The sequence below is a fragment of the Micropterus dolomieu genome, linkage group LG20 (genome assembly GCF_021292245.1).
Source record: "Micropterus dolomieu isolate WLL.071019.BEF.003 ecotype Adirondacks linkage group LG20, ASM2129224v1, whole genome shotgun sequence".
Classification (NCBI taxonomy): Eukaryota; Metazoa; Chordata; class Actinopteri; order Centrarchiformes; family Centrarchidae; genus Micropterus; species Micropterus dolomieu.
Window position 1 is genome coordinate 23,463,032 of NC_060169.1, and position 14,175 is coordinate 23,477,206.

The 14,175-nt window shown below is 40.5% G+C and overlaps 2 protein-coding genes and 1 long non-coding RNA gene across 5 annotated transcripts in view; 1 reads left to right on the plus strand and 2 right to left on the minus strand.

The window, feature by feature from the left end:
• The window catches only part of itsn2b (intersectin 2b), a 39,333-nt gene extending 36,328 nt beyond the window's left edge, over positions 1–3,005 (minus strand). The window contains exon 1 of one of the 3 annotated variants that reach the window (XM_046031859.1): positions 2,740–3,005. The gene's annotated coding sequence lies outside the window, so the exon portion shown is untranslated. Of the gene's footprint in view, positions 1–2,711 lie in introns of all 3 variants that reach the window. The other 2 variants (XM_046031857.1, XM_046031858.1) reach the window with 2 other exon arrangements.
• Positions 3,006–3,832: 827 nt separating this feature from the next.
• On the plus strand, positions 3,833–13,300 carry gcfc2 (GC-rich sequence DNA-binding factor 2). Its single transcript, XM_046031860.1, has 18 exons — positions 3,833–4,327; positions 4,618–4,719; positions 5,239–5,421; positions 5,866–6,114; positions 6,201–6,295; positions 6,507–6,655; positions 6,887–7,070; positions 8,625–8,748; positions 8,881–8,923; positions 9,058–9,155; positions 9,511–9,710; positions 10,072–10,216; positions 10,797–10,918; positions 11,069–11,145; positions 11,831–11,897; positions 12,006–12,152; positions 12,280–12,416; positions 12,774–13,300. Exons 1-18 carry the CDS (start codon positions 4,012–4,014, stop codon positions 12,904–12,906), a joined length of 2,571 nt encoding a protein of 856 aa, XP_045887816.1. The 5' UTR covers positions 3,833–4,011; the 3' UTR covers positions 12,907–13,300.
• Positions 5,656–7,065, minus strand: LOC123958496. The gene is made up of 2 exons (XR_006822085.1): positions 6,853–7,065; positions 5,656–6,532 (listed from the first exon to the last, which is right to left on the minus strand). It is a non-coding gene; the product is annotated as an uncharacterized LOC123958496 (long non-coding RNA).
• Positions 13,301–14,175: the final 875 nt, after the last annotated feature.

Consider the following 14,175-nt stretch of genomic DNA (forward strand, 5'->3'; position numbering starts at 1 on the left):
GACCCTGACCTGTCCTCATCATTACTCTGTTCTGATTCAAGCGCTGCCTGTTGTTCTACAAAATTATTGACTTTGAGCCGCCTCGCTAGCTGACCTCACACCAATGACATCAACTCCTCTCTGTGTCTGTTTCTTTCTGTATAGGAAAATTACCCATGATTCTTTGTCCCTCATTCGCCGCTCTTCTCTGTTACTGTTTTTTCAGTCTTTCTGACTTGTTCCCAACCATAGAGCTATCTCTTCAGATGGCCTTGTTAAAGCAGTGTTTCAGCACAACACATCCACCCACTCTGCCATAATCACCCCATCCATCAGTGGCATTCACACAGTCAGAAAGTGCTGTAAAAGGCCTTTTGGAGTGTTTCACAGTGGGTTTGATTAATGCTGTTTGCAGTGCTGGATTATGTTTTCTTAAGAGGCAAGGCATGCCGCTCCCTTCTCCAGTCTGCTTTGACCCGCCCTGATTTGTCAATATTATCATCATCAGGAAGACATGGCAGGACTGAAGAAAGTACTCTGAAAAGAGTTAAAACAGGATATTATTTTTAGTGGTACTGTTTGTTTATGTGCATGTCTTTCCTCTTTACCATCTTCACTGTAGTTTTAATGATGAAGATATTAAGGAGGGGGCCAGTTAAACCTCACATCTGCTGATGAAATTTTCCTAGCAACCCAAAACTGGGCCTGTCCAGAAGTGCTCTCTGTTGATGTAATGTTGCAAATCCTGCTCCAAGTCATATGGCCACACTTGTAACAGTGATGATGATCTTAAGTAGCATGACAGTAATGAAGAAAATTGACACTTCAGTTTATGATAGCCATACTGATAATGTTAACAATGTAATATTAATGTAAACAGAAACCCTGACCTTTCACTCCACAGAGCAGTCTGAGGTGAGCCACAGCCACAAAACAGCTGCAGAGCTTGCAGGCATTAATTGTCTCGCCTTGAGGATGCTTCAGCCTAGTACAAGCTTGCAAACATGGAGGTCAGAACTAGACTGACAGACGAAAGAAAGCCCATGTTCAGCATTAAAATCACAAAGAGATAAAGAAAGCTCCTGCTGGCAAGAGCAAAGAGTCTTTTATACTACTGCACAGTGACAGAGACACTGCATAAAAATGAGATTGCCGAGCCTTCAATCTCTGTACTAAGGAAGTGCATAACTGTGAATTCATCACTGTGTGTGTCAGAGCAATGACACACAACCGAATATAGGCTAAATGCAAATATACAACATAAATATACTAACATCACTGTAACATTTTGCTGGCTTGAATACAGGTGGCATCATCTTCTTTAAACAGAACAGCAGTCACTCCCCATCCTGTGGCAGACCCTTTAATATGTTATCTCACATCAGGCCCTTCAAACTGAATTACTACCCTGCCTGCTGTAATGGAACATCCATTCACTCCACCCAAATTTATTTTCCAAGGAAATACTCTGATATGATTGCTCCATGGTCACAAGAATAATGAAGAGGCTCTGTGGCTCTACACTTCACTGTACAAGTACAAAATTTCAGTGAGCTTATCAGTGTTGACTGCTTAACCATAGAATTTGCATTAGAATGGACATCAACATCATGATGGGCACGTGCTGCATGGAAAAAGACAGAATGATGAATGAAGTAATTTGTGCTCCTCTCCATCAGTAAATGAAGACACGTGGACTTAATAAAAAATTATTAAGGACAAGTGGCAATTAGGGCTGCAACTAAGTGATATTTTCATTATTATTATCAATCTGTCAATTATTTTCTCAATTAATTAATTAGTTGTTAGGTATAGAATATTATGAAAAATGTTGATCAGTGTTTCCCAAAGGCCAAGGTGATGTCCTCTAATTTCTTTTTTGTTCACAACCCAAATAGATTCAGGTTACTGTGACAGAGGAGTAAATAAATACATTCTTGCAGCTCTAGTGGCAATACATTTGCAGTTTTGGTTGTCAGCACTAAGACTCAAAATGATATTAACTAACCCCACTTGAGGTATTGCAACAAAATTAAAAATATTAGTATAAACAGAAATTACCGGGTAAATTATTAGTTATTAAATACCTGCAAAAAATAAATATTATGGATTCCTATAATGGGTTGTACTGGGTTGCTTGCAACTTTCAATGACGTTGGAAGTGACGCTTAAATTTACTGGTGGCTCTGATTATGTCACTATGGACAATTTTCAGAACAAGAGACCCACTATGGACAACCCAAAATAGGCCACAATTTCAAAGACTCTCTGCTGGACCCCAGGTGTTATTTAATAACACCCAAACCTCCCTCTGTATGTCTGTAAGATAAACTGTGCAACACTCCCTGAACACTTGTCACAAACCAGTCTGATACCTGCACGCAACCTGCACAACTAGTTTCAACCGAGAGGAATTTAGGAATCTTTGCTGCAAATCTGCCTAACTAGACGCTGGCCTTACAGAGGTACCAATGAATAACCCGTGTCAAGGTATCGATATACCTCATTTCTAATGAAATGACTCAGCTAGCTAACCTAACTCCCATCCCTGGTTGTTTAACTTAAAGGAGAGAGCAGCAGAGAAGCAGCACTCCCTCTTAAAAGATAGATTTACTATTTCTGAATCAAAGAAGACAAACCAAACAAACAGGCAAACGTATTTATAGTCCAAAAACGTATGTGAAACCTAACAGTCATCTAAAGAAACATTACCACAACAATATCAAACTTACACTCGTGCTTAGATAAGCAGTTTCGTACCTCTGTCTCCACGACCAAAAAACATCAACTTCCGAGCTCTTGGGAGGCCTGAAGTTATCGTCCACCACTTCTAGACGCCTTCCCAGACACTTTGTAGAGGTTTATTGTCCAAAAAGAGTAATATTTATTGGCGCAAATGTTAAAGTTTAGCAGGGTTACTCCCTAGAGAACCTGTTGCTGACAGTTCGATGTGTCACACCAACAACATGGCTGACGACGAGTGAGCGGTGGCGGTGTGTTAACGTCCGACCGTCCGCTGAGTGGGAGGAGAGACAAGGAGACATGCAAGTTGAACAGATGGACAGGGAGAACAAATGATGGGACAGAGATAAGAGAGGGCTACATAAGCGCTACACTTTGTTTCTTTTTAATCTTTCTTTTAATAAGTCTTATATTGACTTCAGTTACCTACACAGTGCTCTGAAGTGAGACAGCTAGCTCTCAACTCCACTAATTTTGGCTGACATTTTACCTTACACAGTCTATGATTTTACCACAAATAATCTCCCGAGCCGCCAACAGTCATACATTATTAATTTCTCCTGAAGAGTAGGCTATAGTAGAATGGTGGTCTCCACAGGTGGTCCCGGTGTTGTGCCACATTCTGCCTGCCTGCCGAGAACTGCGTGCACCCCGCGGGTGATAACGGTCATTTATGCTGCGAAAAGAGGTGGATGCAAATCTCGGCAGGTAGCCTACAAAATTTGATCTGCCGAATTATGCATCCACCTCTTTAGGTCCTCTTCAGACACTTGGCTGTGCTCATTGATCAAACGGCGTTATCCCCACATATATTTAGTGAATGTCAAGTAATGGTACTTCTACTAAGTGTATTAAAATATTAAAGACTCTAGACGTTCATAAAATATATACTTCGAATCATTTAACACCATTGATGGACCCCACAAAGAATATTATTAGCGTTTAAAAGCAGTATTTGGAGGTGCATGCAATTCTCGGCAGGCAGGCAAAACTCGGCATAACACCTGTAAGGATTGACTAACTGATACATTGTAGGTCCTACATCACAGTTTAATTCCACGTGTTAAGATGATTTGACTGATAATACCGTTTAAAAATCTTAAGAGTGTAATATTAAAGTTGCCTAATTATTTTTTGACAGTTTGGTTAGCCTACGGGGGTAGCCACTATATGTTCACTACATAGCCCATGGTGCATTGCGGCTGCTTTACGTTACATTTGGCGACTTTGACGTGAGGCACTACGGTTTACTACCCGGTTTCTAGCTAGCTCCGTGCTAGTGGAGCTGAAATGTTCAATAAAAAGCCCCGGAGGAACTTTCGACGGAGAAAGGAGAACTCCAGCGACGAGGAGGACGAGCAGAAGAACAGCGGAGATGGAGAGGGAAACGAGAAAGCTCCAGCTGTGGTAAACAAACCGTCCAAACTGACCCAGGGCCGCGGCATCTCTTGCAACTCCAAGCGGGAAGCGACGCCTCCCAAGCCGGACAGCAGTGAAGGAGAGGACGGGGAGACGTTGGAAGCGAGTGAAGAAACAGAAGAGAGGGAGAAAGATCGGATTAAGAAGAAAACAAACTCCATCCTCAGTTTCTCTGACGACAAAGAAGGTAAATGTGGCGTTTTAATGTCAATATTTTCAAAGATAGACCCCAGTCAGACGTTTAGTCCCAACAACAGCTGTAGAAGAACTCAAGAGGGAAGGGATGCATGAAATTAATTTGCCTGAAATTTCCAACAGGAATGGTAATTTGTAGTAGTAGTGTCAACTTCCCAGCAGGAACCCAGACTCACAGGGGCCCCAAGGGTCCCAGGTTCACCGCAAGTGTGTGAGGGTTAAATATGGGCTCAACAGCAAGTTTTTCCTCATGGATCTCTTGTTTTCTTTTTACTGTCATAGCTGAGGAGCCAACATTTAAACTGAAGAAATCCTCCGATAAAGCAGTGCTGTTCCAAGTAAAGAGGAAGGAGGCTTCACCTGCCAAGACCACCCACAGCACAGGTTGGATCACTGGATCATGTTAGAAACACTCATGACCCTTACACACTTACAGGTCTAATAAACGTACACAATTCTTATGTATTCTTATATCCTGTATACAAACACTAAATACATGTCAGGTTCCAGCGTTTTATGTACACCTAGCTACACTACAGCTAACACTACAACAGCCCTGCAATAAATCCCATCTTTATGGTGGATATATAATTTTCAATTTTTGTTGAAACTGTTTTAGAGAGGTGTTGATTCAGTTTTAATTTAATCTTGGATGTTGTAGTTTGTGGTGCTGTTGAAATTGTTGTGTTATACTGAGAGATGTTTCTGACATTAAATCAACCTCATTTAAATAAATGAGGGCAGACTAAATATTAGAACACCAATCAGTTTAACTAATAAACTGGAAACTGATCATATATATTGATAAAATACAAGTAGTTGTAGTCCGTTTTGGCAACTAACCTATTTATCAATTCATATTTTCTGCATTGCATTGGCATATCTCCCTCTCCTCTCTCCCAGCGCCAGCACCATCTTGTTCTTCCCAGCAAGATTATGACAGTCACGCTTCACCACATGCTCTGCTCCACAATGATGACGATGACGATGATGGCGAGGATGATGACAATGACAGTGATAAAGGTGGTGCTTTTTCACCCTCAGCTAGCTCAACATCAGACTCTAGCCGCTCTGTTACTAAACCAGGTATGTGTGCCTGTGGGTGTATACTATTTACAATGTGTGTAATAAATATGTTTGATGTTACATTGGTAATATAAGACTTAAGCTGTGTGTGTGTGTGTGTGTGTGTGTGTGTATGTATGTATGTATGTATGTATGTGTGTGTGTGTGTGTGTGTGTGTGTGTATATGTATGTGTATATATATATATATATATATATGAGAGAGATAGATATCTGTGCTTGCTCAACACTTAAAATACAATATTAACAATATTTTAATTTATTTATATTTTCAGTATACATTTAATGTCCTGTTATTACTTCTAGTGAGACAAACACATAGGATACATATTTTGCACCATTTCCAGCAGTGTAAAGAAGCCAACTTTCTGTTGTTACAGACTTCTGTTATTTCTTACAACAAACGGTGTGTTTCTTCTTGTGTGTATGTTGATTTGTCTTTACAGTAGTTATCCCTAATGCTGAAGAGATCAAGGCAGCCAGGAGGCAGCGTCGCACTAACCGAGCCCAGAAAGAGTTCATTTCCCTTGGTAGAGATGGCCACAGCTCCGCTGGTAGCACCCCGGATCACTATAGCAGGGACAGCGAAGACGACAGAGCTGAGGATGATGATGATGAGCCAGATGATCATGAGAGAAGAATCGAGTTCGCCCCACGATTGAAGAGCATCAGGGAGAGGATTGCTGAGAAATTTGGTATGCAAGGGAGGGAGATGGGGTGTGAAGAGGTTTTGCCCCAAATTTTTAGGATTGTGAAGTATACTATTTTGTATGCAATCTAGGAGAAAGTGATGGCAGTCTCTCAGGGACTGATGAGCAGGAACTTTGGGAGGAGACCCAAATTGGGAAAGGAATCAAGAGACGGCCAAGAGAACAGGTAGGAAGAGATTGAGGCAGCCCTCTTCTCTTTTTTCCATATTTTCTTAAGTTATTTTTTTTCCTAAATGTTTTGCTCTCTCTTTCTGGTATGATTTCTCAAATAGCAGAACAGCCTCCTTTTCTGAAGACTGAAGCCTTCCATCAGTGTAGCTACTCCCCTTTGCACTGCAGCTTTGACATCCTTGATCCTCCTATTTTCTTGTCCTCAGAGCCCATCTGGCAGTGAATGCAGCAGCTACAGCAGCAGCAGCAGCAACAGGAGAGACCGGCAAAGACAAAAGAGATCAACAGGGGTTAAAATCCCAAAGAATCTTCCTCACATCAGTGTCTCAATGGTCAAGAAGAGGATCACTGGACTGTACGTTTCTTTTAGCTTTTATTTGCCTTAATTTCATATCACATCATCACTTTGACATAATAGCGATACATTCATGAATCAAATATTATTCTGATGTGCCTCAATATTTATATAACAATATTATAACAATATTTTTCTGGTGTCTTTTTTTTTTTATAAAGCACATGTGTTGTAATCAAACATACACAAAACCTCACTTTGCATCGCTTTCTCATTTTTCTCTCTTTGTAGACTAGACTCCCTGAAGGAGGTGCACAGAGCACGGCAGGCAGAGCTGAGGAGGATGGAGGCCGACGTTGAGAGCGCTAAAATCTCTGTGGAGACTCTGGAGGAAAGTTCCTCAGAGAAGCAGTTGAGGTTTTACAGGGCCATGACCCTGTATGTCCACAACCTGGTGGAGTGTCTACGGGAGAAGGTCAGAATTCAGTAAATCTTTTCAGTTAATTCCCACTGTGATGTAACTATGATATAAAAGCAAATATATCAAATAATTCACACAGTTAATATATAATATTGTACCTTTCCAATATGAGGATGTATATTAAATAGTAGAGTGTCTGTGAGAGAAGGGTGCAGGGACCAACAATAAGTTTTACAACTGGTTGGCAGGCGTCAGGTCCTAGTGGCCTAATGTGATGAAATGGTGGTTCAATAATTTTATCTGGTGTGACTGGTCATTGGATGTATGTAGGGATGGGGATCGAGACCCGGTTCCAAAAGGACCTGGTTCCAAAATTTCTCAAAACCCGAAAATCAATAAGGTTCGAGCTTATCAATACTGCTATAGAGACTTGTGGGTCCTATGATATAATGTTATGTCTCGAGCGTCAATTCGGTTTTATTTTGCAACGCAGTGGATAAGAAAATCATCAGGCTGCAGTCTCTGCCTGCTCTCTGTCGGCTCCTACACACACACACACACACACACACACACACACACACACACAGCGGCAGCAGAGCGAGAGGCTGCGGTAGAATACGGTGAGGGTTAAGCTCCAAACTACTGTGACGTTAGTTGATAACAGCTACGCTCGTTACTGTAAGTACGTGCAATAAAACCTTCGCAAGTAAAAATACAATACTTTCTCAATACACCTGTCTGTAAGGTAACGTTAAACATGTAGAAATGGATAATTTAATCATCTCTGTCCTCAGTATCTCATCCTGTATGTCTTATGTCTAGCTAACGCTAGCTTGGCATTAGCCAAATGTTAAAAACAAGCTAAATAGAAAGCTGTCTGGAGAACTGACTGGTCTGTAGTCTTAAAATATCAGCTGCTGGCTGAGACAAACCAGCTGCTCCTCCTTCTACCTGGTAACGTTACCTGCAGCCAGCGAGAGAGGAGGAGGGACTGATACAGACTGATGTTGTTCTTTCTGAACGTCACTCACTGCTTGTGATGTCAGATAGTTATTGAGTTACTTTGCTGTCCTAAACATTAATGTTGCTGCTCTAGAAACAACATTTAGCTGTAATTAAAATATTAAATTAAAAACAACCAGGCAATTAATATATACACTTTAATATATGTTTATTTATTGCAAGTGATATGTCATCTCAATATATAACGTTATCGCACATGAATATTTTCCTCATACCGTGGAGGCCTACCTCATGCCCGTTGGGTCTGGTCTTACCAAATAAATCATCACTAAATAATAGTAAAGTATTGATAGTGGTATCGATAAAGAATCGGATCGTTAAGCAGTCTCAATAAGGGTATCAATATCAATAAAAATTAACGACCCCCATCCCTAGATGTATGCATACCATGTCTAATGATAAAGTTATCGTTACATTTTACATAATGTCTTTGGGGTTAGGGTTAGGGTATGATCAGACAGCTTGTATAGAACAGTTTTGGCTCTACTTCTGGGCAAAAATATAAAAACAGCTGGATGTTGCAGAAATACTGTTCATACATGATGATAATTTGCTGACTGAGGATCATTTATTGACTGTTGACAGGTTGTTGAGATCAACTCACTGGAACTGGAGTTGCATGCTCTGCTATCTGACCAGACGGAAGTGCTGTTGGCGCAGAGACGACAGAGGATCAAGGAGCAGGCTGGCCGCCTGCAGCAGCTCAGCTGTAAGTAGCATCTGGGTGTCCATGTGTCTGTATGTGTGTTTGTCATAAAGCTGTAACTGTATAATATGTTTCAAAATAATCTCCAGAAGGAACACTTACATTAACTGGATTTTTCTCATCCCACTTTTTTAGATGCAGAAAGTGAAAACTCAAGCAATGGAACAGAAACTCAAGGGTGAGTGTGATTAAAAATATCAAGATAAATATTTTTCATTTTCTTCTTTCATATATTACATTACGTATATTCTTTACATAAACAACTGCTCGCAAAATAAATTTTAATATAATCCTGCATCTGACATGTTGCAGCGAGGTAGACACTGGTGTTAAAGCTGAGGAAGATTTTGATATACCTGAAGACACACAGCTTTCAACAGAAGAAGAGGAGCAGCTGCAGAAGAAGAAAGGTGAAATGGAATTTAATCTGTCCAGCTCCCCAACTCTTAAAATACTGTTTCTTTTTCTTTTGCAAAAAAAACGGTGCATAGGGATTAGAAAACAAAACTATCAGTAACTATCATAACTGTTAAACTAAACTTGTAGACCAGGTTTTTGTTTTAACAGTACAGCTTTAACACTATAAAGTGTGATACAGTAAATTCTGCCAGGCTGCAATATAAGTCCGTACTGCAGCTTTCTCTTTTCCCTCTTACTCTTTCACTTTCTATGTTAAAAATCTTACCTAATTATGTCCAGGCTGAAGTGGTCTCTTTGTTGCTCTTGTCTGACTGTCTTTCCCTCCCCCCTCTGCTCCAACTTCAGCTGATATCCTGTTGAGATCCCAGGCAGTGTTTTCGGATGTCCAGGATGAGTTCTGCGATGTTAAGAAAGTTCTGTCCCGCTTTGAAGAATGGAGAGGATCTTACTCCGACTCTTACCACAGTGCCTACATCTCTCTATGTCTGCCCAAGTTGTTGAACCCCATCATAAGACTTCAGCTACTGGCGTGGAACCCACTAAAGGTACATGTGGACACAAACACAGAGACCAGCTCTTACATACATGCTATCACACAACCTATGACATCATGTGTACTAGGGTTGATGCCATCGTCTATTGCTGATGGCTGACAGACACCACGATGTTGAGCTGGCATCGTGATTGTTAAACCCCCGCCCCCCTAGCAAAAAAAAAGTCAAATTTTCACATTATACCACCCTGTGAAAGCAGCTTTTAATAACGACGAACATTCTTATTATTGTTTGTAAGTATGCTTTGCACCTGCCTTGGAATTCTCTTCTCCCCACACTCTGACAGTCCCCCCCCGATTGTAGACATCGTTTAACCCTAAATTGTGTACACCGTAATTTGTGTGTGTTTCAGGATGATAGCGGGGACTTTGAAAACCTCCCATGGTTTACGGCAGTGGAGACTTTTTGTCATGGTCATGGCCATGAAGAGCTGGAGCACACAGACAGACAGACATTGTCTAATGTCATAGAAAAGACGGTCCTACCCAAAATAACAGGTAACACACACAGACTCACTTATGCATGCTCTGTGACTTTTCCTACTCTCATTGATACACTTATCTATTCATCCACCAACCTTAAAATGAGTAAAATAATTTCAATAAGTTTGATGCGTTAAAATGCAAGAGAAGGAGCTGTATTTTTATGAACTGAAAAATGACACTTTTTGTAGAAAAAACTATCCAGGCCAGGAATTTCAGTTTACTCATTGTAGTCTTACAAGGCTTAAAGACAAGGCTGTACATGACTTCCTGGAGGAAAGAAAAGTCATTTTTACGACTTGCTGTACCTGTTCCTTCAATTCTGACCTTTCTCTCCATGGACAAAATGTTCCTCATTCTCTCCGCATCCTGTTCTTCCACCGCCTGCTCCAGTTGCAGGGTGCTTCTCCACAATGAAAAGCAGGCTAGCATCCAGTTCTTCTGAGTGATTTGTCATTTTTGATATCCCCCACCTACCCCACAACAATCCCTCAACACACTAGCCTTCAACTCATCACTCTGTTTAAGACCACAGATGTGTCAAACTACAGAAACATCACATCCTCCCTGTCGTCTTTGCTCTCTCTTTGCATAGCCTATGTGGAGCTGGTGTGGGATCCCATGTCCCGCCATCAGTCAGTCTGTCTGTCTGACGTTTGTCACAGACTGAAGGAGGACTTTTCCATCTTTGAAGGGGAGCAGACTAAACCGGTCAAGGTAAAGCCAACAATAACTCAATATGCATATATATATATATATAGTTGACACAATGATGAAAAATGTTAACATAGTCTATGTGTGTGTATATAAAAACATACAGTATATGAACACATTTGTGTTAACGATGTGTATTTATGTCCCATGCAGGCATTCTTGGAGGCCGTGATTGGCCGACTGAGGAGCTGTGTAGATGAAGATGTCTTCATCCCTCTGTACCCCAAAAAGTCAGTTTCTTTTCTTGCTTCTCTCATTTTATAACATTAACGGCATAATAAGTAAGGGAGGGAGGGATTATGTATAGATTCATACAAAAAGAATCTCTCTCAGTCATCACTTATGACCAACTAGAAGTCTGTGGCGGTATCTGTGTCTGCCGAGACCTAGCCCTCTGCCTGTATATTTAGTTAATTTCTTTATTTCATTATTTTATTTCGTTTACCATTTTCTTTATAACTGATTCTGTATTAATGTAATATTGTCTGCTATGTAGCGAAAGGGAGTTACAAAACACAATTTCACTCTCTACCTACCCATCTATTTTCTTGCTGTGTTTGGGGACGTTATTGGGCGTGAACCTTTGGGAGGCGCACTGGGTGTGAGGTCAGGGCTCTATAAAAACATAGTGACCAGGTTACATTGCTGTCTCTGTCTCTCTCCTCTGATCTCTGCCTGTCATGTATGTATAAAGAGCTGAAGGCAGGGCTGAGCTACACACAGAGCAGAGGCCACAGTTGACATGATTAGAGCTGCAACGATTAGTCGATTAGATGTAAACTATTAAATTGCCAACTATTCTGTTAATCGATTAATCACTTTTCAGTGAAGTCAGATCAGTCAAAATGGTGTCAAATTACTTGGCGTTAGTTGTCATTTCAATATATTATTTATGCTGTTTGTGTTTCTATCCAGATTTCTAGAAGAGAGGTCATCACCTCATTGTCGCTTCAGGGATCAACAGTTCTGGACGGCCATAAAAGTACTGCTCACTAAGAAATGCTTTTTTTAAAAACTCTTGTGTACCTTTTATCATTTCAGTGTTCCAGGATGCTGTTTGTTAATTAGAGTTGTTTTGTGTTTATATTAGCTACTAGGTAACATGGGAAAATGGGATTTGCTGCTTCCTGAGTCTGCATTAAAAGAACTGATGTTGGACAAACTGCTGAACAGATACCTGATGATCACCCTGTGCAGTCAGACACTGTGTAACGATGCTGTCCACGCTTGCAGAAAGGTCTTTACATTTTTTATGTGGAATGTGTGTAATTTTGGTGTCTGTGCAGTTGATCTTGATGGTCTGTTGTTGTGTCCCTCATGTTCTCTTGCTTAATCTCACACTACTTCTCTCTCTTGATCTCCAGATAGCAGATAGTCTGCCGCTCTCTTGGCTCAAAGGAGAGAATGCCTGTTTGCCTCAGCTCCAGAATTTTAGAAACCACCTAGTTCAGAAAGTTCATACCATCTGCAAAAAGCAGCCTCCGGAGGATCCAAACACCAGGTAGTACAAACAACACATTTCCACAGCTGTAAGGTCAACATAGTCACAGTGAATTTAAAATGTCTTAATCTATCGTCATCAACCTTTTTAACAACCAAGCAGCTGCCAAAGTATTCATTTTTTTTGGATTGCCTTTTAAAGTAAAATTCTTCAGTTTATTTATATAGGCTCTGTGTTTGTGCTGAACAAATTGCCTCCCTATTCCCCAATCATATGACATCTGTAGCTTCTCAACATTCCAAGTGGCAAAATGTGACTTACATTTTAGTTTATTTAGTGGTTATCTTTATAACTCTTCATACATTTATAACAACTGTAATCCTCTAATCCAGATTTATGTGTCCCTTCCTACTGCAGGTCTGCTGTGGTTGAAGTGCTGCAGATCTTGAGTCGAATCAGGTGCAATGACTCCATTATGGCTATAGCAGAGAAATACCATTATGAAGATGCCATCTACTCTCACCAGCTGCTGAACCAAGAGACCGTATAAACAACAAACATTGTGGAACGGAATGTAGATCAAATAGCAAACATAATACACTGTGATTGTCAAAGACATGATAGCAGGAGAGGGACAGAGTGGGCTTTGCCTTGTGTAAAGGTTGCTGTACCAGATGTCATAGGGCCATGAGGTGTTCTCATGGTCTGACTGCAGACCTACCTTTTTGGCCAAAATACAGAATGAAAACAATGAATACATATATATTAGTGCAAGTGAGGTGGCACTGAAGTATGTAGCAACAACTTGTGCAAATTACATGATTAACCCCAAAGGGGAAAATAATTCACCTTCCTGCAATTTATTGTCATGAACAATGTGCTGTCTGTGTTGTACAGGAGATAACTGTATTTTTATGAATAAATATTTGAATTTTGTTAATAAATCTAGAGTTTTATTTGGATTGTATTTACTGTCATGTTGAAGGTTATTTATGTGTGACTTGCTGATACCTATAACCTCACTTTGAAGTCAGACATAAAAACGAGGTTATGGACAAGCCACTTTTTTAAGATGATGGACTCCTTTAAGCACAAGTCATTGGTTATAGCACCAATACGAAAGGTCAGGTCTTTTAGGTTAAATCTAGTTAAGAGTATCTATTATGAACCCATGTCTTCTTTATCTTATACAACTCTGTCATAGAAAAGGTGGTGTTATCACTGTTGTCATTATTTTGTGGATAGAACAGGGGTGGCCACACTATGGCCTGCAGGCCAACTGCGGCCCACTGCCCGATTTTAAATGGCCTGCGGTTAACTTATAAAAATAAACAAGAATATGACTTTAGCTTATGTCTAATACATTTCAGTGTCTGTGCACATCTTAGCTTAAACACTAGATGCCACTGTCATCTTGAACAACTATTTGACCTACAGCGGTGGATTACTACTCAATGAAAACATTTACATCTGTTGATTCAACACGGAGGAACCGAAGAGACGGAAGATAGTGAGGTCGTTTAGTTCAGTAAATATGACATGTCTGTCTTTAAGAGTTGTAGAAAATCAGTTTAAACATTTACCTGATGAGGATTAAAGGGTGGACCACTGCAGCTTTGGAACAAGGCCTGGCCTACCCACACTAGAAACTACTGTATTGCCAACAGGGTTGCAAGGCAATAATGACATGTTCAAAGCTGTACTGGCAGTCCCAAACAGTGAAGTATCTCACAAATAGCCAGCCTTCGGAGATAGATTTCTGAATCCAACAGCTCCCTGGTTTCATAAAAAATGAGCCAAACTACCCATAGATTTGCTG

Bases quoted from the DNA above. Each gene is read 5' to 3' on its own strand.
- gcfc2 (XM_046031860.1), top strand. From the start codon at position 4,012: ATGTTCAATAAAAAGCCCCGGAGGAACTTTCGACGGAGAAAGGAGAAC. The intron at 6,115-6,200 runs GTATGCAAGGGA...TATGCAATCTAG, and splicing joins GAGGATTGCTGAGAAATTTG to GAGAAAGTGATGGCAGTCTC. The intron at 6,296-6,506 runs GTAGGAAGAGAT...TCTTGTCCTCAG, and splicing joins AGAGACGGCCAAGAGAACAG to AGCCCATCTGGCAGTGAATG.